Below are 21,085 nucleotides of genomic sequence, written 5' to 3'. Positions count from 1 at the left end.
GGGCATGATGCATAAAATGTGAAACTGAATTCCTGAAACTGCTCTTTCTGCAGGCTGGTGAGGGAGAGATTTTATTTTTCTCTTGGATTCCAGGCTGACGTGGGCTATGTAAGTACATTGTGAGAGGGACAGACAGGGCGTGCTCTGTTTGGTGGTCCCTGCTTGCGGAAGGCAGGAGGACAGAGTGAGACCTTTATTTGAACGCGGTAGGGGTGATGGTGATCTGTTCCTGTTCCATATATAGTACCTTTCTGTGCTGCCATTTTCAGTTAAGGGTTCTTAAAAAAAAAAAAAAAAGTCTTGTAAGGAAAATGAGATCCTGACTTGGCAGCCTATCTGTCTAATCTTTGGTAAATGCAGATGTGCATCTTGGAACAATTTACTCCTGGTTGTGTTTAGGGCTACCAGAATGACTGTTCGTTCCCACATATGGAGCATGGTTTCAGAAGGTAATTTAAACAAATGGAGTGCCACTTCCAATTTTTCAGGCTTCTAGCTTAGGAGCCAAAATTGTTCTTCTGGCTCCAGCTTGCCCACCCTGGCTGTATCGGTTCCCACATGGTCTGCCAAGTTTGCAGAGAACCTTCCGTGGTCCCTTTCCCCTTCTGCGGAGGCAAAACTCCCTTGGCCAAGAGTGGCTTGAACTTTGTTCGGACGTGAAGCGAGGGCTGAGGCCAGCGGGCATTGCGCCTCTGGGCAGCCCGAGGTAGCCAGCCCGTGAGTCGGTGGGGAAAGCCCTCTCTGGGTGGATGTGCTCAGCTAACCCGCCTGTCTGTGTTTCTGAAGTTGCAGAGATTGTGCGAGCTTCCAGCTGTGCCTTCCGCTTTTGTCATGGCTTGTTGCGTTTGTTTTGAAATAGTAGGTTAGCTGTGTGAGGGTGTTAACAAATGCCGTTACGTGCTAGGATGTGTTCTGCAGAGGGAAGCTTGGCGCTTCTGGGTAGCGCTGGATACCGTCAAACAGAGCATTATTTCCTGGGAGTGCGCCTCAGGGAGGGTAGTTTGGTAACAGAAAATGCCTATCGTCTGTGTGGTGTATGGCCAGCAAGAATTTGTAGAAAATACACACTTCTCTGTTTTGTGGCTGTTTGAACTGGGGAGTTACCTTAATATATAGTTCTTTTGCTTTTACGTGCATCTTGCTGTACTATAACATCTGGGATAAGAAAAATAATTCAATAGCTGCATCAGTTTGTTTTTGTGAAAGTAGATATTTTCAGTCTGCTGAAAAAAATCAAAATGTGTTGTCAGCTTCCTGGTGCAATTACTACTGACCTGTTTGCTGTAAGAAATAGGAAATACAGTGAAATGGGAAAACCACCGTCTATTTAGATTGTTAAACTTAACGCGTGGAAGGGAGCGATACTTACTGTACCGCGTCACCTCCCCAAAGATGCGCAGTAGTGTCCTAGACATTTGCAATGACCATCGACCCACCTTTTCTTCTGTATTGCTGTTCTGCTCGATGATTCCTTGAGTTGTAAGTACTTGCTGTTTGGCCACTTTATACGTGCTTTATAGGTGTCAAAAAGCTCAAATACTGAAAATTCAGACACGCGAAGTTGTGTATTGCAGACTTGTTTTAAGATCCCCAAACGGATCTGTAGATTGGCTTTATTTGTTTGGTTTTTGTTTTCTTGCAGTTTCTGCAGGAATAAAAGAGGCTTTGTCCTCTGTCGGGCCCTGAGTTTCACATGCACAAGAGGAGGCATTGAGTGAATTCCAGGCTGCGGCTTTGCTTCCACGTGCCCCTGCTGCATTTACCTGTATTTAGTGCATGTCTCTGACTCAGTGTTTACTCTTCAGTATTTAAACATTCCCTAGAAATTAAATCTTTTAAGAACATTATTCTTCACACCAAGTGCTTGTAGAAGCCCAGTTGTGCAATGCCTACGCTCATGTATTGGCTGCTGTCTTACTCCCTCAGAACAGGATTTACGGTGGCAACGCGAAGCAGCAGCCGCAATTAGAGTTTCGGTACTACAGCACTGAAGTCTGCTTAAACCAGCAGTGTCTCTGTGCTCCAAAACCACTCCCTTGTCCCTTGCTTGAAGCTTTGGGGCGCAGCGATGGCTTCGTCGCGCGCCTGAGGACTGCGTCGGTGCCAGGGGCAGAAAGCCCCCTCAGAACTCTCTGGACCCCTGAGCCCTTGCTTGCTGCCCGTCTCCCGCTTTGCCAGCTGAAGCTGCTAGCGTGTTGGGATAGAGTAACGTGGCTGAGCTGCATAGATGGAGCGGCAGTGATAAGACCGTGACATCCATTGCTGCTTGTGATTTTTTTGGCCCTTTGCCACATACTGGCACCAAGCTGCGGTTAATGGCTGTGGGTGATACTTGGAAAGCGGTGGGTTGCTTGGGTGCTTAGTGTGAAGCTCTGGAATTGTCCTGTCCTCACCTGAATTAACTTCTCCGAGGAGCTGTGTTGTGCTTCAGCTTGCGCAGGACACGAGATCTGACTTCCCGGCTGCTGTGGCAGTTTGGTTCTCTCTCACAAGAGTACGGGTGATGATGTCGTCCCTGCTTTGCCAGTAAAACTGGAAAAAAAATCTCCAGTCTGTCCCTTACAATAACCCTTGATCAGGGCTCTTCCCTCTTTGCAGACCAACGCTTACCTCCTTTGCTTGTTGAGCTGTTGGGAGGACTGCTCAGCTTACCCACTTTCGGAAGGGGAACACATGCATCTTAAGGGCTCTCACCTGCTGCGTGAGCGGCGTGAAGAGGTATCGTGTGGTGTAGAACTGCGGGGTCCTTGGGACGGGAGCTTTGCAGCAGCCCCCTTGGTCTCCAAGGCTCTTTGCGATGAGGCAGCAATCGGCACCTGGCACGGGTGGAAGCGCGCCGACCCACGTGTGAGCCAGTTCCCCCGGGTGGCTTCCGCAGTCTTGTTGCACAGCAGTTGCCCGTCCGGGTGCCGTTTGGCTTGGACCGTGCTGTACCCTGCTGCCCTGAGAGGTCGTTGCTGTATCATGTTTTGGCTTTGAAGTAGGTTTTCAACTCCTGAGTGTGTTATCTGTGGGTTTAAGTCATTTCTGCTGATAAGGGAAATCAGATACTATTGTTGGAAGTGGCTTGTAGGCTTCTCTAGTGTTGTAACTCAGTTCTATACCGAAGCGAAAGGTGATTCTTTAAAAAGTTGGTCTGTGCTGTGGAGGGATCTTCTGTCAAGCTTGCTTTCTTATGAAACAAATTTAAATTTCGAGCTGATCTTTTTGTTTGTGTTTTTTGGGGGGAGAAGCAAGCTGCTTAAGTCTTCTGACATCACTGGTGACTATTAGTGGAAGTAAGTGCAAGGGTGTTTTTCCTCTCAGCAAGCTATGAGCTTCTCACTTGTTAAGAGCGAGGAAATTCCTGACTTTACTTGGGTATTCCCCCTGATCTTCCACTGCAGAATGTTGGTTTATTTTAAGCCAAATTTTATGATCGAACATAAGTGGCCAACCATGCGTCTTCCTTTGTGCTTGTATAGACTCCGGTGGTTCTCCCACCTAGCAGGGGCTTTGGAGGGGTCCGGGGAAGATCAACAGGTTGCAAACGTCAGCCGAGTTGAGCTTTGACTTTGCTGTTCCTATTGTGCCCTTAGAGGCTCTCGTTTTCAGCGGCCTCCCCGAGAAGGTCCCTTGCAGGGCAGGGTGACCGACGGTAGCGGTGGAGTGAGATCCCTGCCAGGCGGTTCCCTGGGCGTGCTGGTTTATGGACAGCGGTACCGCCGTGCTGCCCGCTCCCTTTCCAGCAGAGAACCTGCTGTGGCCGGATGGAGGTTTTAAGATCACTACTTTTAATATATCTAGTAAATGGCTTTCTGAGTCAGTGCAAATAATGAGAAATGGATGGGGCGGGAGCACGGGGGAGGCCACTTTCCTGAAATTTGTGGTACTAACACTGGCACGATTCGGTTTGCTTCTACTGCAAAGCACGTGCAAGTTTAGGGCGAGAAAGGGGCTCTCCGGTGCTTGGATGTTTTTTTTTTCTTGGTTGTTGAGGGTTAATGTGTTGAAGGCTACATTCCTTACAGTTTCACTTTTGGCTTCTCTTCCTAAAAATTTCCACTTCATTTCATAACAGTTTTGGAGTGAGGGGTGGTGATGTTCTGGAACCTTTGCTGAGTCTGAAAATGTTCTTTTGTGTAATCAGGGGGATGGAGGCAGCCACGGCTGTTTTCAGGCCCAGGGGAGCGTGGAGTAGATCTTCCTGACAATAACATTAACCCTCCCTAAATCAGCTAATTGAGGGATTTTTAATTAACTGAAGGGGTGGAGATAGTAAGTAGAGGCAATGGTTTTGAGAAGAAAGTCGCTTTCTTTGTATTCTTGCGACTACAATGAAAATTCTGACATTTTAGGGCTAAAAATTTGTGTTGCATTGGTTTGATCGTTTCTGTTCTTTTTTGAGCCAAATGCAGACTAAAGTTACTAGGTTTTGCAGGCATGTAGTAAACATATTATTGATGGAGGCGTCTTTGAGAGGTAAACTACAGCCTTTCAAGAACCGTTCCGAGCAGGCAGTAGTTGAGCTGAGTAGTAAGTGAACCGGCAGCAGAGCTGCTGGGCTCGTCCTCCCCTCGCTGCTGGCTCCGGGCCCGATTCACAGGCTCGCTTTGCCCGAGCGAACGTTTGCCGTTGCTTGGGTCTCCCCCCTGGAGGTGTGCAGATCTGGCACTGCCTGGAGATTTGAAACCAGCGTTCATTATGGGATACCGTGTGTCTTGGTGCCTTACGTGCACACAAATGCTGGCCTCTTTTGAGCATAACGACAACGCTGGCATTGTACTGAAAGTGCTTTTGGCATATCCGTCATAATTCTGCCTCACGAGCTGATAACCTGATGCGGAGAAATCTTTGCTAGGCGACGCTGCGACATGAGAAATCTTTCTGTGATTTGGGCTTTAATTGGCTCAGATGCTTCATCAGTTGTTAAAGTTCAGCCTGTAGATGTTTGGGGATATTTTGGGGGGGGAAGAGGATAAGTGGTCCGGAGAAAAACTGAGATCTAATATCTGGCATGGAAGGTAAGAAGCGCTTAGCCATCACGGTGCTTTTTATCTTCAAATTGCTGTACCTTTCCCGGAGGTGGGCATCTTCTCCCGGCTGGTCTATGCTAGTTCAGTTGCGGCAGTCGCACTCTACTACTGCCTGCACTTTTCACAAAGAAAAGGACGGCTCCCAGAATGAACGTTTATACGGGCAGGAGAAGTTGCCCAAATTAAAGCAGATGTCGAATGGGTTGGCTGCCACTGAGAATACTTTAATCCTGACGGCTAGTAAAGTCTTGCAAAGCAGTGGATATTCATCCTAAATGCACATGTACGCTGCCCTCAGCATTTAAAACGCGATCACGCTGAGGAGCCTGGGAGCCTGCATCTCTAGGTGTACCGAGTGGATGGTGCGTTCCATGCCAAGCCGTAAGAAAGTGCCGTTTACAAGACATCTTGTGACGGGGCCGCTGCTTATTTGTTCCCATAGAAACTGCCGTCTAATCATGGCAAACGTATAAAGGCTGTTGCTGGAAACGCAGTGTCTAAAAATTTCTGAATACATCATCTAGACCTGGCATTTTGCTTTATCCTTCACTTTCCTGTCAAAATCTTGGTCCCTTCCTGCTCGGTACACTCCAGATCCCGTAGCATTAATGCATTTGGCACCTTTAAAAATAATCGCAGAAATAAATGCGATACTATCACCTTCTAATTGCGATCTTAAATGTACTGGGTGAGGGAGCAGTGTTCACTTACATACGGAAGCTGAATGGGGAACGAGCTCTCCCCCGGGAAGTGCCTTTCACCCTACCCGTACCCCGTTAGAGTAACGAAGGATGCGTCTGGTGTCAGCACGCTCTGCAGCCAGGCAGTCCTGCCCCGTGCAGCCAGGCTGCAGTGCCGTTGTGCGCTCCAGTGCGCCTTCAGTCGCAGCTGTACTGCAGGTACAGCCCCTGCTAGCAGCAGGCTGTTGATGCAGACGTGAGCGTTTGATGCATCTGGGATCTTTAACTTCTATGGATCACGTGCAAAACCTTGACGTGCTGGTAGTTAACGGCTCCTCAGGACTTTGCCTATCAGATGAGATTTTTTTCATAGCTCTGATTTCATTGTCTTTCTGGTTATTTAGCAGCCTTTATTAACGGTGACGTGCAGGTATGTGTGGGAAAAGCTGACAATTGCTAGGTAGCAGTTCCTCAGTGTAGAGCACGGGGCGTTCTCGCTGGCATCGCGGGGAGCAGAGCTAGCTGTGGACCTTTTGAGGAGTGCTCGTGATTCACTGGGGGTACCCTGAGTGCAAGTGTTTGCTGCTCAGCAGTCGTTGAGTTCCAGCAGTATCGCAGGGTAACTCCCTTTTCTGCAAGTGTGTGTTGTAGCGTTAGCCATTGCTCTTGGTTTATTTTGAATATCCAAGTCGATTCGCCTCAGTATAGAAAAGACCTAACACTTACAGGCTTAGGAAAATATCTGTACGAGTTTGTATCTCGGAGCCCAGAGTACCATATTCCCAAATGGACTGGATGGCATGTGAAGCGGAATAGTGATTTGTTCCATCTTATCTGTCGCTTTAGATTTTCTCTGATACTGTTGTGATCCCAATGTGATATTTAATGTTCTTACAGCCTTCTTTTTTAACCAGGAGCTCTTATGCTTCCGAGTGTAACTGCACATAATAGAAGTCCATATTAAAAATACTCTGTATGCTGGCGTTGCTGCAGAAGCTGGCCTCCCCCCTGGAATGTGGGCATAATTTGGTGTAATAGCTCAGCACGGAGCCACTGCTGCTTAGGCTGTGGCAAGGCAACGGGAACAGGCCGCTGAGGTTGAGTGAAAGGGATTGTTATATGGGATGACAGATTCCTCTGGAGGTTGTTGCTGTTTGCAGAAGGGAAGCCAAGACATCAGTGCTTAATATCTTCCAGAAGTCCTCTGCTTTAACCCTTAAGGAGCCTCAGGAAATAAATGGAAAGCCGGTGCAAAGGCTCCCTGTGGCTCTGCTGCACATCCTGGTAGAATGCCAGTTCCTTTTCCTGACTGCAACTTACGGATTGCACTGGCGATAGGATCTCTTGTGTTGTGTGGAAGACTGATGAACCAAACCAGAGCTGCTCTTGCTGCGTGCATGTTGCTCTAGTTAAAAAAACAGCTAGCTGCTCTTTACTTGTTGAGAGACCTGTTGCTGTGCACCAGTGCTGGCTGCTCAGTACGTGTTTGACATGAGCAGGGTTAAGGTATTCCCTCTTCTCCCTGGGGACATCTCGATCTGAGTAGTGATCTTGGCATTATAAGTATTGCTTAAAAATGTTAAAAACCAAAAGTACGTCATGTTTCTTAACACTTCACTTCATGCAGGCCATCTACTAACTTTCCTTACTACTGAGCTTTTGCTTTTTAATAGTTCAATTCACTTGCGTTCAAATTTGAGTCTAATTTTAAGCTGGGTACCTGAAATACACTATTTTTCCTTGTCACTTGCATTTTTAGGTCATGACTGAATTAGAGCAAAATGGCAATCCAGGGGAACTTTCAGTAACACTTAAAACCTGCTTGCTCTAATGTCCTAGCAGTTTTGTGAAGGATTCCTACCGATATTTGAGCTGAGTCTTTCCCTGAAAACCTGGAAGGTAGACTATGTGTCTGTTCCTCATCTGCTCTCAAACGAGGTCTCTGCGTTGCAGCAAGTACAGCTTAGTTTCGCAGCAGGCGGACCCGTGGCCGCTGCCGTACAGCATTCTTGATGCGTAGCCTGCTGTGACAGATTTCTTCCTGCATGCGACTACATTTCCAAAACTCTGCTGCTAAGCAACTCGGTCCAAGAGTCTAGTGTTGCTCTAGCGCAGCGCCAGTGAGTAACAGTCTCGTATGATTTCCTCAGCTCTGCTGGCTGCAGGCGAGAGCATTAGCAGCGTAAGAAACAGGCTCGTTGGAGTACAGGTGATCTTGCAAGCAGGTCTTGACTCTGGCTGCTGAAATGAGCTGGATATGTTAGTTGGTGCGCTTGCTGCTTCAGCTATGGCTTGGTTCTGGGCAAAGCAACAATAAATCAGTTGCATCTTAAGAGTTTGCACCTGGGCGTTTGCAAGATGCCCTTACGTCAGTCTGACACGTGTTAATAAAGCTTCGCTGGCTGGACGTGGATGGGCTTTTTAGTTTTAGCAATACTGGCTCTTTGACAGCCACGTCAAATCTTACAATGGCGATCTGGAGAGATGTTGGGAGTCAAATGTCTGAGTGGTGGTCAGTAACCATATGCAACTAACATCTCCTGTCATAATATTGGCAAATGGGTATTAAAGGTGTTGGTAAACGGAATCTTGTTTTTGTTGGACGCTTAGGCCGCAGAGCCACCTTGGAGCTGACCAGCCGGCTGTGCCGCTGGGCTGGGCGCTGGGCTCCGTCCTCCGCCGCCGGCTGGAGGTGGCTGTGAGGGGTGGAAGAAGTAACCATGGAAGGTGTTCATGTGTGGAAGTGTCCAAAAGAAAATGTTGATAGCTTTAGTCCTAGATGATCCAACACGCTTCTCCACGTGGCTTTTATTTTCTCATTCCTTCACGGGGCTTTTCAGACAGATTGTGAGGTAGGGACAAATTAAACAACTCCGCGTTTGAAAAAAGAGCGTACCAGCATCGCGTGGAAGTGTGGAAGTAGTGTCTTCAACCCCGTGCCGGTTGGCATCGCTCTGGGTGTAATTCCTGCAAGTCTGGGAGACCCCAGTGCTTAGTAACAGCAAGCTTTTCTCAGAAGTGGTCTAATTTTCCTGATATTGTTACGGCCTGCTGCATTATGTTGGATATCACTGCGGGTGCTGACACGTGTCAGGCTGATACTGTAAATGAAGTCACTATAGTCTCCTCCCCTCTCCTGTCTTTGCAAACAAAAGAACTGTGGTAAACGAAGAGCATGAATGCCCTCTGAGGTTAACTGACGTGGTTTTGGTCTCACCTGGTTACAGTCAGGCATTTTGTAGCGGTCCGGGGGACTCTCCTGTGCGCTGAGCTGTAATGCAGCACCAGGATTTTTTTTAAGTTGTTAGAAAGTGTGAAATATGGGGGGGGAATCTAACGTAAAGTTTTTAGCAAACTCAAATGTGCGTTAAATACAAATGACAATGTGAAACACTTCGGCAGAGTCACAAATGCAGTTTTCGGAAGAAACCTGGCACAACCGCAGCCGTGTTGGATGACGATGTCCCTTCTGATTAAACTCCCCTCGGTGACCGTGTGCTGGGGCATGGGATTGAACTCCGCTTGTGAAAGGCGTTTCGACTTTCTGCTCGGCGATGGCTTTTCCTCCTCTTCTTGCCGGCTCTGTCTCCTGGCAACCCGGCCTCCCGCAGGATCCTGCCCCGTGACGTCCTTGCGGCTCTCCCCCTCCTCTCCCTCTCCCCCTCATATGCTCAGCTCTCTCCATCGCCGCCGAAGTGCGGAGCTCATGCGAGCTGCTTTGTGCTTCCCCTCCTACGTGCAGCCCGATGTGCGCTGCTCTACGTGTGTGGGAAATAGGCAGATAAAGGCAAGAACATCCTGTGTTGTCGTCTCATTTTCCCAGACCTTTCTTCCATTCCCCTTGATTTAAAATGAGGTCGGTGCCACGACCTGATGGCCAGCATTGCGCAGACATGGCCCGACCTTGCTGCTTCTGTGCTTTTGGGCAAAAGTTCAGCTCCTAAGTACTTTATGGGTGGAGAGCAATTAAGAAAACGGTTTGAACACGGTGCCCCAAGATGGAGGGTAACCTGTATTGAAGGGGGACCAAGGTGGGCAAGCCTCCTCCCAGATTTTGATTCACCCCTTGGCTTTGCTTGTGTGCAGGTTGCTGGGAGGCTAAGCGGTGGCAGAAGCAAGAGTCCGGTCAGGCCTGAGCAGAAATGCGACGTTCACATCTGCTGGCCAGGGTGACTGGGCCTGAGCCTCCTCTACAGAACAGCCAAGTTTATTGACCGGGATCTGCTTTTTTCACATCGCGTTTGACTGGCTAACCGGTTTGCATCAATTTAAGTCTACCTCCATAAGGTTCTGCACTAGTTTAACTAAGCTCATTCAAAAACCGGTTTTAATTAGCAAGCGCAGTCTTTGTGTAGTGAGTGCCAAGATTGCTTTTAATTTGCATAGAACCCATGGAGGTAGCGCTGCAGACTGTCAGCAGATCATACGGCTGAACCACAGCAGTGTTCACTGCTGAATTTTCATTCCTTTCACTCCAGCAAACCCACATAGTACTTGCATTGCCTCGGCAGATCCCCTTATACGCTATAGGGCCACTGCTAATGCTACAAGCAAAAGCTGCTTTCCCAGTAAACGTCTGTATGATGTGTTTTACACCTGCAACTCAGGTTAGATTTGACCAGATAATGGCCTAATTTGCAACTTGGGTTTTGTGAACCGATTACAGCATGCACTGTTCTGGGAGATCTCAATCTCTGCTGCAGAAAGACTCTCGTTAGATCAAAGATCCTGAGGCAGAATCAAGATGGAAAGGAGTCAGGGAAGAGCTGTGCTGGGGGGTCCAACATTGGTGAGGAGAGGGGCCTTTACTTGGCTTTCACCTAAGCTTTTTTTTTTTCCCCTTAGGCTTAAGCTAACTTTTAATACCAGTTCTTAGATATTCTGCATTTATAGTCAAGGTATGAAGGAGTTCAATTAAATTGCACAACCAGGCATTTGGTTTTTTGTGCCCGCTATCTGTGGATGGACATGCAGACATATTTAAGTGTAGTAGGACAGGCCATCACTGTAGGCTGGCATTTGTGGGTGTGGTTTGTTTTTTTCCCTCGACTAGGATAAATAAATAATTTTCCATACCACCTCTAATTCAGGGTTCTGACTCCTGTGAAGTTCTTAGACTTGCATCTGTTAAGCATTATAGTAATTTTATAAGGCTTCTGAACTAAAATTACTGGCACGAATGTCAGCTGAAGCCGTGGAGCTGGAAGGCTTTTCTCCTCTTGTAAGAGAGTGCTAAATGAAAAGATGGAGAGGTCAGTTGTAATGTCAACACGGTACGATGTAAGCCTGGTGGAATTCAGAAGAGGGAGGAATTGCGTGAATATACCATGCTTTTGTTTGAATTGGTGAGGTGTGGCTGGCTACAGTCTGGTTTGCTAAACCTTGCTCTGCCTTCAGCTCAGTCCGGTGTAGCCTCTTGCTGCAGCTGAGGAAGAAAAGGCAGTAGCGGCTGGGACCGGGAGATTCAGCGTCTGACCAGGACTTAGAAAAGATTCTGGAAATCTTGCCTTTAAGAAGGATGAAGACTGGAGGTAGATGTGGCGTAGCTTAAGGGATTCCTGTGCTTAAGCTGCGGATGGCTGACCTCTTTGGTCACAGTTTGGTCCTCTGAAGTTCTGGCCAGCCTGAAGCCCAGGTAACTCGCTGCGCAGCCGTCAGGTTTTGTAGTATTATGTAGTAATACCGTACAACCTGGACGTGCTCTTCTCAGCAAACCAGCAGCAGCCGGCTGGCGCGAAGTACTGCAGCCTCTCCCTCTGTACTGTCTCTTCCCAAGTCTTGTGTTTGCAGTCTGAGGTGATGCTTTGCGTTGTGTCCCTGCTGCAAGTCGAAGAACTTGCACTTGCAGCACCTCCGATTTGCAGAAGGAGGTTCTTCACGCACCGAAATGGTTTGTTTATCTAACTGGCGTCTCCACTTACGTTTCCCTTGCCTTTCTCTGCAGTCTTAATGCCCTTAACGCTGTTCAGCTAGGTGGTGATGTAGTTTACGTTAGCATGTTCGGCAGCCAGTGAAGGTAACTTAGCATCTCTCTATTGTTCCCTGCTGTTACCCCAGGTGATAAAATAATTAGGAGAAGCTCCACAGCACCATTGCTGACCTGTGATGCAAGGTAACTGTGACAAGCGGAGGAGAATACAGTTCCTGGAAGCCAGTTTTAGCAATGTGATCAAGCTTGCTCGTTGCTTGCAGAACATTAGTTCTCACTTGCTGTGGCTGAACGTGCAAGAGTGTACCTGTCATCCCTTGCATCCTTCACAATAGGAAACGAAAGAATTTGCATTTGGGATTAAGTCACCATTTGACACTGAAACTCATGCTGTGAAGCAGTGTGTTTTGGGCAGGGGGCATTCACCTTTTGTGCGTGCTTGATAGCTTCTCTTTTCAAAAAGAAACTGCAGTCTCAATATGAGACTGGAAAATGAGGAATTGGTATTTTGGGTGTCAGCATGGGTAAAGGCTGGGCTCCTAGAGGGTGTTGTAGACGAGTTTCCTCTGGCTGCGACCATTCCAACCACATTTGTAGGCTGTTGCACATGCACTGAAATGATGAGATTTTCTTAACAGGGTTTAGCTGGTATGCTGAGCTGTAGGTGTGAATGTGGGTTTTGTGCTTCTGTCATTGAAATCCCAGTTCTGTTCCCCTGGGGACGAGGAAAGGTCATAGCAGAGTACAGCATTCGCACAAGCAGGGTATTAATACTGCAGCAGGCCAAGAGGATTTGGACGTATTGACTTTTCTCAAAATGCCATCAGTATTTTCTTCACCTTGTGCAAGACACAAGTCACTGCATTGATTCTGAAGAGGGATGTGGACAAGGTGATAACTTCCTTCCTGAGCAAATGCAACTTTTCTATACGCATCTTGGTCCGCAGTTTCCTGCTTTCAGTTGCTGCCAATATTTGCGTTTGTGCCACCTCCGAAAGCCACCGATTTTGCTGCAGAATGGCCTAGTTTTATCTGCTACATCACTTTTAGTTATATGGATTCTGCTAGTTAGTTAATTCCGAGGAGGAGATGCCTCTATTTTGCCCGTGAGCTTGTCACGAGAAGTCTCGCCGGGTCAGTAACAAGCTATTGTCTGGGTATCTAGAATGTCGGTTAGTGCATCTTTCTTGTCGAGCGTTTCTTATGACTAAAAATTGCACAAGATGCCTATTTGCATCTAGAGAGATCACTTTTAGTGACCCTAAACACATAAGCAGACTTGTGATGACAGCTTGCCTGAAAAACATGTGCCTCTGCCATCCGACTGTCCATACGGAAACGCGGTGTTGCTGTAGAGCGACATCGATCAAACTGAGCTCCCGGAAGGGGACACGACCTCCAGTAGCCTGGAGTTCAAGTTTTGTTCTTATCACAGCCGTCTGTCCATATGCCAGTTAAGTGCCTCTACATGTAGCTGATATGCATATCGTCTTCTGTATATTCTTGCTTGCTCACCTGCTCTGCAGAGCTCTTCTGACTAGGCAGCTCTAACGTGGGGAAGAGGCAATGGCGGAGCCCGGTGGCGGCACGGGGTGCGTGATGGCACCGGGGCGTGTAGAGTGGTGCAGGTCAGCTGGAGGGAGTAAACGGCCGAGCTTCGGCCCCTTGGTAGGGGCATTGCAGCAACTAATGCTCACCGTCCCGCTTGCAAAGAGAAGGTATGGAGGATGCTGTGTTTAACATCTAAATGTGATCGTACCCTAGAGGTTTCCCGAGGTGCGCTGCGCTGTGGGCGCTAGGCCGGGACTGCCACGCTTTGCAGCTTGCACCTGCTGCTGATGCCAGGTTTTTCTCTTTTGATGTTTCCTTTTTTCTTTTCTTCGCCCCCCCCCCCCCCCCCCCCCCCCCGTCTTAATTCTGGTCTCTGCTACTGGAGTTCTCCTGAAGGTCCTGTGCAGCTTCAGTATCTGCTTACTGGAGTGGTTTCTACCCCTCCAGCAGCTGCTTCATCCAAACAGGACACGTTCCCAAGCTTCCCAAGTGTTTCTGGCAGGCAGGAGCAGCTGGAAAGAGAAGTTCTTCTCGGTCCGTCCCTCTGAGAGCTCATGTTGTCAGCCTAGTAAGGCTGTAGCTCTAGTGGCTGGAAAGGAGAGGGCTTCTTAGCTGACGTAACTTGCAAATGTAGAAGGAATTCAGGTGCCTGCCTTTGCATTTAGATTGGCCTTCTCCAGGCTTAGTCCTTTATTAGTCCAAAGACCTGCACCAGTGGCAGCTTTTCATTCAGTTGTGCTCTGCCGCGTGCCCTGACCGAGCAACACGGGAGCCAAGTTGCACGGTCGCGTTAATCTACAGCAGAATGCATCCAGTGAGTGTTTATTGAGGGTTTTCCAGGAGGAATCTGGAGCAGGATGACTCCTCGGAACAATTGTAGGAAATGTGTTTCTCCTAAATAAACATGTTGATTTCTTTCAATGCAGTCAATTTGTCGGTGCCATCTGTTGGCTCTTGTTACAGTGAGGAGATCAATTGCTGCCTTATGGGAACGCTTACTGGCAGAATTATACTTTTATAACGATTACTGATTAGACTGATCACATGGTCGCATTCCGAAAGAAGTGGGTTTTTTCCTGATTTTTAACTTATGCCGCTATAGACACAACTGAACTGAAATGGAAAAGGTGGTTTCTTTATGGAATAATCATTCATGCAGAAAATTTTAATTATAGTTTAATTATAGTTATAATTAGATCTAAGCAAATGTGTTGCATGAAGTAATAGATGTTAGCCCAGGACAGGGTCTTTAGGTTTTGCCTTTGTTCGCTGCGCAGCAGAAAGTGTTCACTGTTTCGTGGCTCCTTTCCACTGAAAAGAGACTGTTTGCTCCGACCTCTTTCCCTCTCATATACTTTCCAAGAAGTTGGAGCAGTTAAGAGCACGGTGGCCGTCCTTTCCCTGTCCCCGTGCCACCCCCGTCCTCCTCCTGCCCATCTGCCTGGGCACCCAGCAGTTCATTTCCCTTCTTGTCGGCAGGGCAGCATTGATTCAAGAAGTCTGTATGAATAGTAGCCACGCTTAGCTGATGAACAGGACGTCTATATGAACTTTAATTCCCGCAAGTAGGTATTCTCTCCTGTACCAAGACTCGTGCCTCGTTTAGGAGACTCTCACCCTTGGCGTGATCTTCTGGCTCTGGTGGCTACCAGATTTCAAAATCTGATCTCCGAGTGCAGAATAGGAACTTAGAATTTTGTTTGTACTTTGGGAACTTGAGGAGAACTCTATATTTTTGATAGCTGGGAAACGCAAAGGCTCTGCATGCTGGGATGCAGAAAATGGTCGGTTCTTGGGGCAGCAGGGCAGCCCGGGCTCGCTGGGGACGCCTGGGGGCTCACGTCTGGGGGCCTCGGGGGGTGCGGTGAAAGCAGCTTGCCGGTTTGGCCTGAAACGTAGTTTCTGTCCCTCTTGACTTCCTGTGTGGTGCGGGGGGACATGTTGATACCGGTGGCAACTGCCTGTGCCCTTCTGGCCTCCCAGAGTTCCAGTGCCTCTCTTAGATCCTCAGCTACCCCTGTTGCTTTCATGCTAATCTGCGGTTGAAATTTCCACTGCTTCTCACAAGGCTTTTGCCTGGCATGCACGCATACGCAGCACAGCTTTAGAATAAAAAAAAAATACAGAGCAGTGTCCAGCTGTAGTGCACCCGGAGAAGAAAAATCTGGAAATAAAATGGACGAGCTGCCTGGCTCCAAAGAGCAAGACTTCCACAGTGACTTGCAGCGTCGGTTTGAACACCTTGCTCTCTTCACCAACTGTTGTTTTTAGCAACTTAACATTTCTTCCAAATAACAATTTCTCCTCAAATTACTAGCGTAAGTTTTGCCTGGATCCAAGAAGAATGAAAAAACTGAAATGTTTAGAAATGGAGTGAACATTTTGTTAATTGGTAGCAGCATGTATGCTCCAGACTTGGCATATATCCTGCTGCCTGTAAGCTTCATTAACTTCTGATAAAAGAATAGTTAATTTTTCAGACTCCTTTTTTATAGTATTTCATCGTTTAAGAATTGGAGCTGAATTTGTGCTTTATTTAACGACGTTTAGTCTTGCTCTCTCTTCTCTATATTTCATATGGTATTGGTAAGCGTGAGGGAACACACTTGATTTTGGGTTTGGGTTTTTTTTGGTGTTTCATGAGACTACCTGAAAATCATTCTTCTTGCATAAGTAATATCACAGAGCTCTAGTTCTAGTGGTGCCATAAACAGTAGTGTTCCCTTCGGCTGGAGCGAGAAACCTATTTGCCGGTACTTTCTTGATGCTTTCTCCTGGGGTGAGATGGTTTTGTGATGGCAGCAGCAAGTTACTGCGAGCAGGAAGAACCGCAACCAAAAGCTGCGAGCTTGTGTGCATAACCTGCGTGGACAGCTTGGCCAACCTGCGTGGACAGCTTGGAGGACGGAGCAAGACCCAGGAGGAGGAGGGCGTGCAGTGGCAGGGGCTCTTTCCTGGTGGGGATGCTTAGGCAGGGCGGACTGTCCCAAAGGAAGGAGAGCGTGCACTTCACAAGGCTGAATCCATTGTGGCTGTTTCCCCGCGGCCGAGTTTTAGATGAAGTCAGTCTGGCTGATGTGACCAGAGGACTTCAGCCAGTCTTTTTTTCTGTTGAAATCCTGAATCATCTTTCAAGGGAAGGGAGAACATTAGCCAGCTGGGAAATGCAGGAATGGAGAAACCAACTTGGTCTGTTCTGGAAAACCTTTAAACCACTCCTTCCCTCCGGAAAGAAAGCAGTCCTCTGAAACAAACCAAAGAGTAAACCTCTGAAACAAGCCAAATAGAGTCCCTCCACAAAGCCCCAGGTGAAACGCAAGCCCCCACCCCTGAAATTCCCTGCGCTCTCCCTTCTGCGGCGAGCGCGGAGGGGATTTCCTACTTCCACCCTCGCGCATTCGCGAGGAAGCTCTGAATTTCCTGAAACCGGAGCACAAGGTGGTTTCCCCAGGCTTTTTCAGGAGACTTTTACCTTTTATATTACATCAGTTGCTGGCGGCATTTGAATGGAATGAAAACATTCTGAAGAAACCGCTTCAGAAATGCCAGGTCTCTCCTCCTCATAGCCTTTGAGGATGGGTTTAGGTTTGCTCAAGGGCCACCCGTTTGGCCGAACTCCCGGTAAGATGCTTCACGAGAAGACATCTTCTGGCTGGCGTTTGTGTTCCTTTGCTACCGATTGAGGTGGTGTGTGTCTCGTGGGCGTGGAGTTTCAGGGCACTGCGTGTAAAGCACACGGCGTAGCAAGGTGACAAGCGTGGGGCAGGCAAGCAGGGGAGATGGCAGCCCGGTTCTCCCTGCCCCACGTTATCAGAGAGAAAAACAGAGTAATTCAGTTCTTCTGCTTTGTCTGGCCCTGCTGACCGAGCTACATTCAATCAAATGCTCTACATACTTGAACTTGGCCAAGAGTGTCAACTCAAGCCGTATAATTAAGCTGGGAAATGAGATTTCCTTAGAGCAAATACAGAGCTGGGAAATGAGCTTAGGAATACTCCAGATCTGTGGATTTTCATTTATGTATTGGTGCCTGAAAATGACTCATGTCTCTTGGTAGACATCTTGGCTTCGCTCTTTGAGGAAGCTTCTATTAGGTTTTTTATGTATATTGGTTTAAGCTTTACAAAAGCTGGTTCTTGCAGGGAAAATCCTTGGTGGAAAGCACGTAGTGAGTGCTCTCCAAGCCCCCTCTGGCTCTCTTAACTTTCCCAGTCCAGTCCTGAGCGTTGTCCTTGAAACTACACGGTGCAGATCTGCCAGAACCATGGCTAATGAAACATGCGCTTCTCACCTACCTGCTCCTCAGCAGAGGATGAGCTGCAGCCCGGAACGCCGCCAGCCTAGAACAGGACAGCAGCGGCTCGTCACCCTCTTAAATCACTGCCGGTTAGTGCTTGGCAGCGACACGGAGCGGGGTCCGGTTCTGCTGTTTCACCTTGTGTCGCGGCTCTAACCCCGTTCCTGCCAGCAGCTTCTAGTGCCGAGTGCCAGACCTGGCTGCCTTTCAGCTTCTGTTCTTGCTGTAGAAGCATGCTCAGTGACTTAGAAGTCTGGAATCATTCCTGTACTCTGAATTAAGGGTTTCAAATGAAAGAAACAGCTTATTGTACTTGGTGCCTTTTTGGGATTCTGCTGTGTTCTGCTTACATGCAGGGCTGTTATTCCCCTGGCAAGGATTTTATCATAAATATGAAGCTTAATTTTCATGTGCTTCAGATTGTTCCCTTAAAGATCCTGAAGATCCTTTTTTTTTTTCTTTTTCTCCAAACAGCACCATGCCTGTTAGAGCATCCTTTGGCACTGCGCTTGGGGTTTGGCGCTAGAGCAGAAATACATGTGTTTCGGATCGTGTGCCACTGTGGTTTTTTGTCCGCGGACATGGCACGCCTCTGTGTGTGGAGCACTTGTCCGCGTCCCTAGCGAACACTGGAGTCTGTTACAAGCTAAGCATTTATGTAATTGGGCTTTGGGCTCCTGTGTCAAATCTTTCTGGTTGTGCCTCATCAGCGCTTTTTACCGCAGTGCTGCTTTGCATGCCCTTCCCCATGTCTTTGCATGATTCTGCAGTCTTCCTTGACAGAAGTTTTGTAAATTATGCTTTAGCAAAGCAACCAGGAGAAGATTTGTAAAAGCGGCTCTTTTCCCAGGGAGAGTGTCATCTCTAAGCGAGAAAACTTGCTGGTGGATGTTAATTCAGCCCACAAATCTTGAACTAGGCTGGCATACTATAGCTGCTCGCTCGCACTGATGTTTCTTGGTGGGGAGGAAGGTACTTATTAACTCAAGGCTGAAATCTGATTTAGAAGAAGCAGTGCAAATGTTCCTCTGCCAGTAAGAGCAGCCGTTTCTCTCAGCTGTTTGCTCCAGCAACGTATCACGCTGGCTGAGAGGATTGCCTTGCCTTCCCTGCTAAATCAGGCTTTCCAGAAAAGATTCCTTCCCGTATTATCTGTGCGTGTCGGATGAAACAAATTACTTTCTTGCAGTGGACTTGAGGGGAGGTACTTTTTAGCACAGAAGCGTCTCCCTGTTTGGAGTCTGATGGCTTTACTGTCCGTGCCCAAAAGCGCTGGGAGCCACCAGCGCCGGGGAAGGTGGAGGGAAGAGAAGCGAGGAGGTCTTCGAGGCTGGAGAGCAGCTGACTGGAAGCACTTAGACTTGTTTAAACTATGTTAGTGTAGCGTTATAGAGCACTTCTGTTTTAAAATAGATCAATAAATGCCTTGACTGTTAGAAGCCTGACACCCCCCCCCCCATTTCCATCCCTGCTCGTATTTATCAGCCCTGTTATAGCAAGACGTTGTGCGGATAATGCTGTAGAGTCCATTCCACTTGCGTCCGGATTTCAGTCCCCGAAAGCCGTTCCCCCTCTGTGTGGCTAGCTGGCAACTTCTCCTTCTGGCCTGCTGCTTTTATGCCGAAGCACTGCAGCTCTCTAGGCTGGCGTTTGGGCACATCCTTCCAGTGGTAGGGTAACACGACAGTGGCGAGGCTGAAGAGCGGAGCTGGGTGGTGAGATCTAGGAAACCGGTTCCTTTGAGCAAACAGAACAAATGTTTGGGCTCGTTTGAAATATATCCAGGAGTTCAGAAATAACTTGCTTTTCAGCAGAGTATTGGGTGAGCATGCTGTACTGCGGTAGTGGGCAACAGTCTAAAAATCCCACTGCCTTCTGCAATGCTGCTCCCTTGACGAAGTACCCTCTGTAGGGAAAATATGCTGGGAGTTAGGAAACAAAGCTTCTTCTGGCCCAACTTACGGCAAGCTGGCTGGATTCTGGGAGGCTGCTCAGAGATCCCAGGCTCTCTGAGGCAGGGACCGTGTATTCTGTTTTCGTACAGCCCAGCAGGGTCTTATATGCAGTATTTGTTTTTAAAAATGCTTTTCCTCGCAATTGGGTCAATAACCTCTCTTTTGTTTCCCCTTCTGCTAGGTTGCCATAAAGATAATTGATAAGACACAGCTGGATGAAGAGAACCTGAAGAAGATATTTAGAGAAGTTCAGATCATGAAGATGCTTTGCCACCCACATATCATCAGGTTGTACCAGGTAGGCGCACTCTGCAGTGGGTTTTCCATCCCTCTGCACTGTGTAGCTTTACAGTGTATAGTAGTGCTTTCTCTAGGGTTATCCCTCCATTTCTCCTAGGTGAAATACTGGGAAAGTCCTTTATGTTTTCAAGGTCTCAGAGTACTTTGATTGGAGGGGCGGGGGGGGAAAGTGTGGCTAATCCTTCTCTTTTCTGGGAGATCACGCTTCCGCTGTGGGCTGGCCTCTTGCCATTTATTTATGGCTATTGTGTGCTTTTCAGTTTCCCAGTTGAAACCGGATGCGGGCTCCCCTTCTCAATTTAAGGGAGAGAGCAAGTCTCACCCGCTAGCAGGACTGACAGCCTGCGGCTCCCCTGCTCTTCTCCCCCTGCCCAGTTGCCCTGTGGCCCCGAGGACTTGCTGGTCTGCCCTGTGCTTTCCTGGAAGGCGACCAATAGCAGCAGCACACCTGCCTTTGAATATTGTTTGCAGACTTTTTCTCCGGCTTGTTTGGCACTTTTAGTCTGCAAACAAAACCACCAGGGATGGAATTCACGCGTGTTGCCTTTTATGCATGTATTTGGTGGTGCCCCTCCAACTGCATGATCAGATAGAACAGCAAGGAAGCTGCAACAGGCCGGAGACAAGCAGACAGCAGCGCGGTGGGAGCAGAGGAATAAAGGAGGCCACCACCTTGGTGAAATGCTAATTTTGGAAGCTGTTGGGCAGATGAAAGACTCCCTCCTCGGGCCTTTCTGATACAAGGGCTCAAGCAGTGACTTACAACCAAAGAGTGCTAAAAAGCTCTGTACAAACTCTCCTCTGTTGCTTGCAGTCCCAGTTCTGGGAAGCTGTGGGACAGAGGCTCCTTCCCAGGATCCCGCTAGAGCTGACCACTGACTGCCAGAACTACCTGCCCCTTTGCTGCAGCAGTACACGTGCCAGAAGGCTCACAGTCACAGGCTGTTTTGGGAGTGGAGGGGACTTCCATCCGAGCTGGGGGTGGAAAGTTAGCTCTTCTTTGGGCTGGTGCGCAAGGCAGAGAAAGGGTTGTCCAGGGCCCTTCGTCTTGGGGAAGTGTTCAGGTGCAAGAGACTAATTAAGGTGGTTGGTCTCCTGTTTGTGGCTGCCTGACTCGGATGGCAGGCCTCAGAATGTTCAAAAGTTGAAATCCTGAGGGAAATATGCTGGGGTTGTTTCCTTTTGTAATGTAGTGCTTTTGTGTGCGTTTTAAGGGAGTAGTTGTGGTAACTCTCAATAGAAGTTGCCGTTCCCTAGAACCAAGTCTTGTCTGTTCAAGCCCGCCCTGCTTCTCATCTGTGCCTGATAGATACGAGTATTTATTTGGACTCCAAATAGTTAAAACTGAGTAGACGTGA

General features: G+C 48.2%; 1 protein-coding gene across 8 annotated transcripts in view; it reads left to right on the top strand.

Annotated features, from left to right (window-relative positions):
* The window catches only part of SIK3 (SIK family kinase 3), a 170,689-nt gene that overhangs the window by 108,997 nt on the left and 40,607 nt on the right, over positions 1–21,085 (top strand). For 6 of the 8 annotated variants that reach the window (XR_012677138.1, XM_075172843.1, XM_075172842.1 and 3 more), the window contains exon 2: positions 19,609–19,725. The exons of 1 other annotated variant lie outside the window; for it this stretch is intronic. Coding sequence is in view for 5 of the 7 variants with exons in the window: in XM_075172843.1 (XP_075028944.1) it covers positions 19,684–19,725 (42 nt within the window). In the remaining 2 variants the exon portion in view is untranslated. Of the gene's footprint in view, positions 1–19,606; positions 19,726–21,085 lie in introns of those variants that run through there. One more of the 8 variants, XM_075172847.1, reaches the window with a different exon arrangement.

Source organism: Calonectris borealis, chromosome 24, assembly GCF_964195595.1.
Source record: "Calonectris borealis chromosome 24, bCalBor7.hap1.2, whole genome shotgun sequence".
Taxonomy (NCBI): domain Eukaryota; kingdom Metazoa; phylum Chordata; class Aves; order Procellariiformes; family Procellariidae; genus Calonectris; species Calonectris borealis.
The sequence above is the reverse complement of the archived record's forward strand: the minus strand, read 5'-3'. Positions and strand labels throughout refer to the sequence as shown.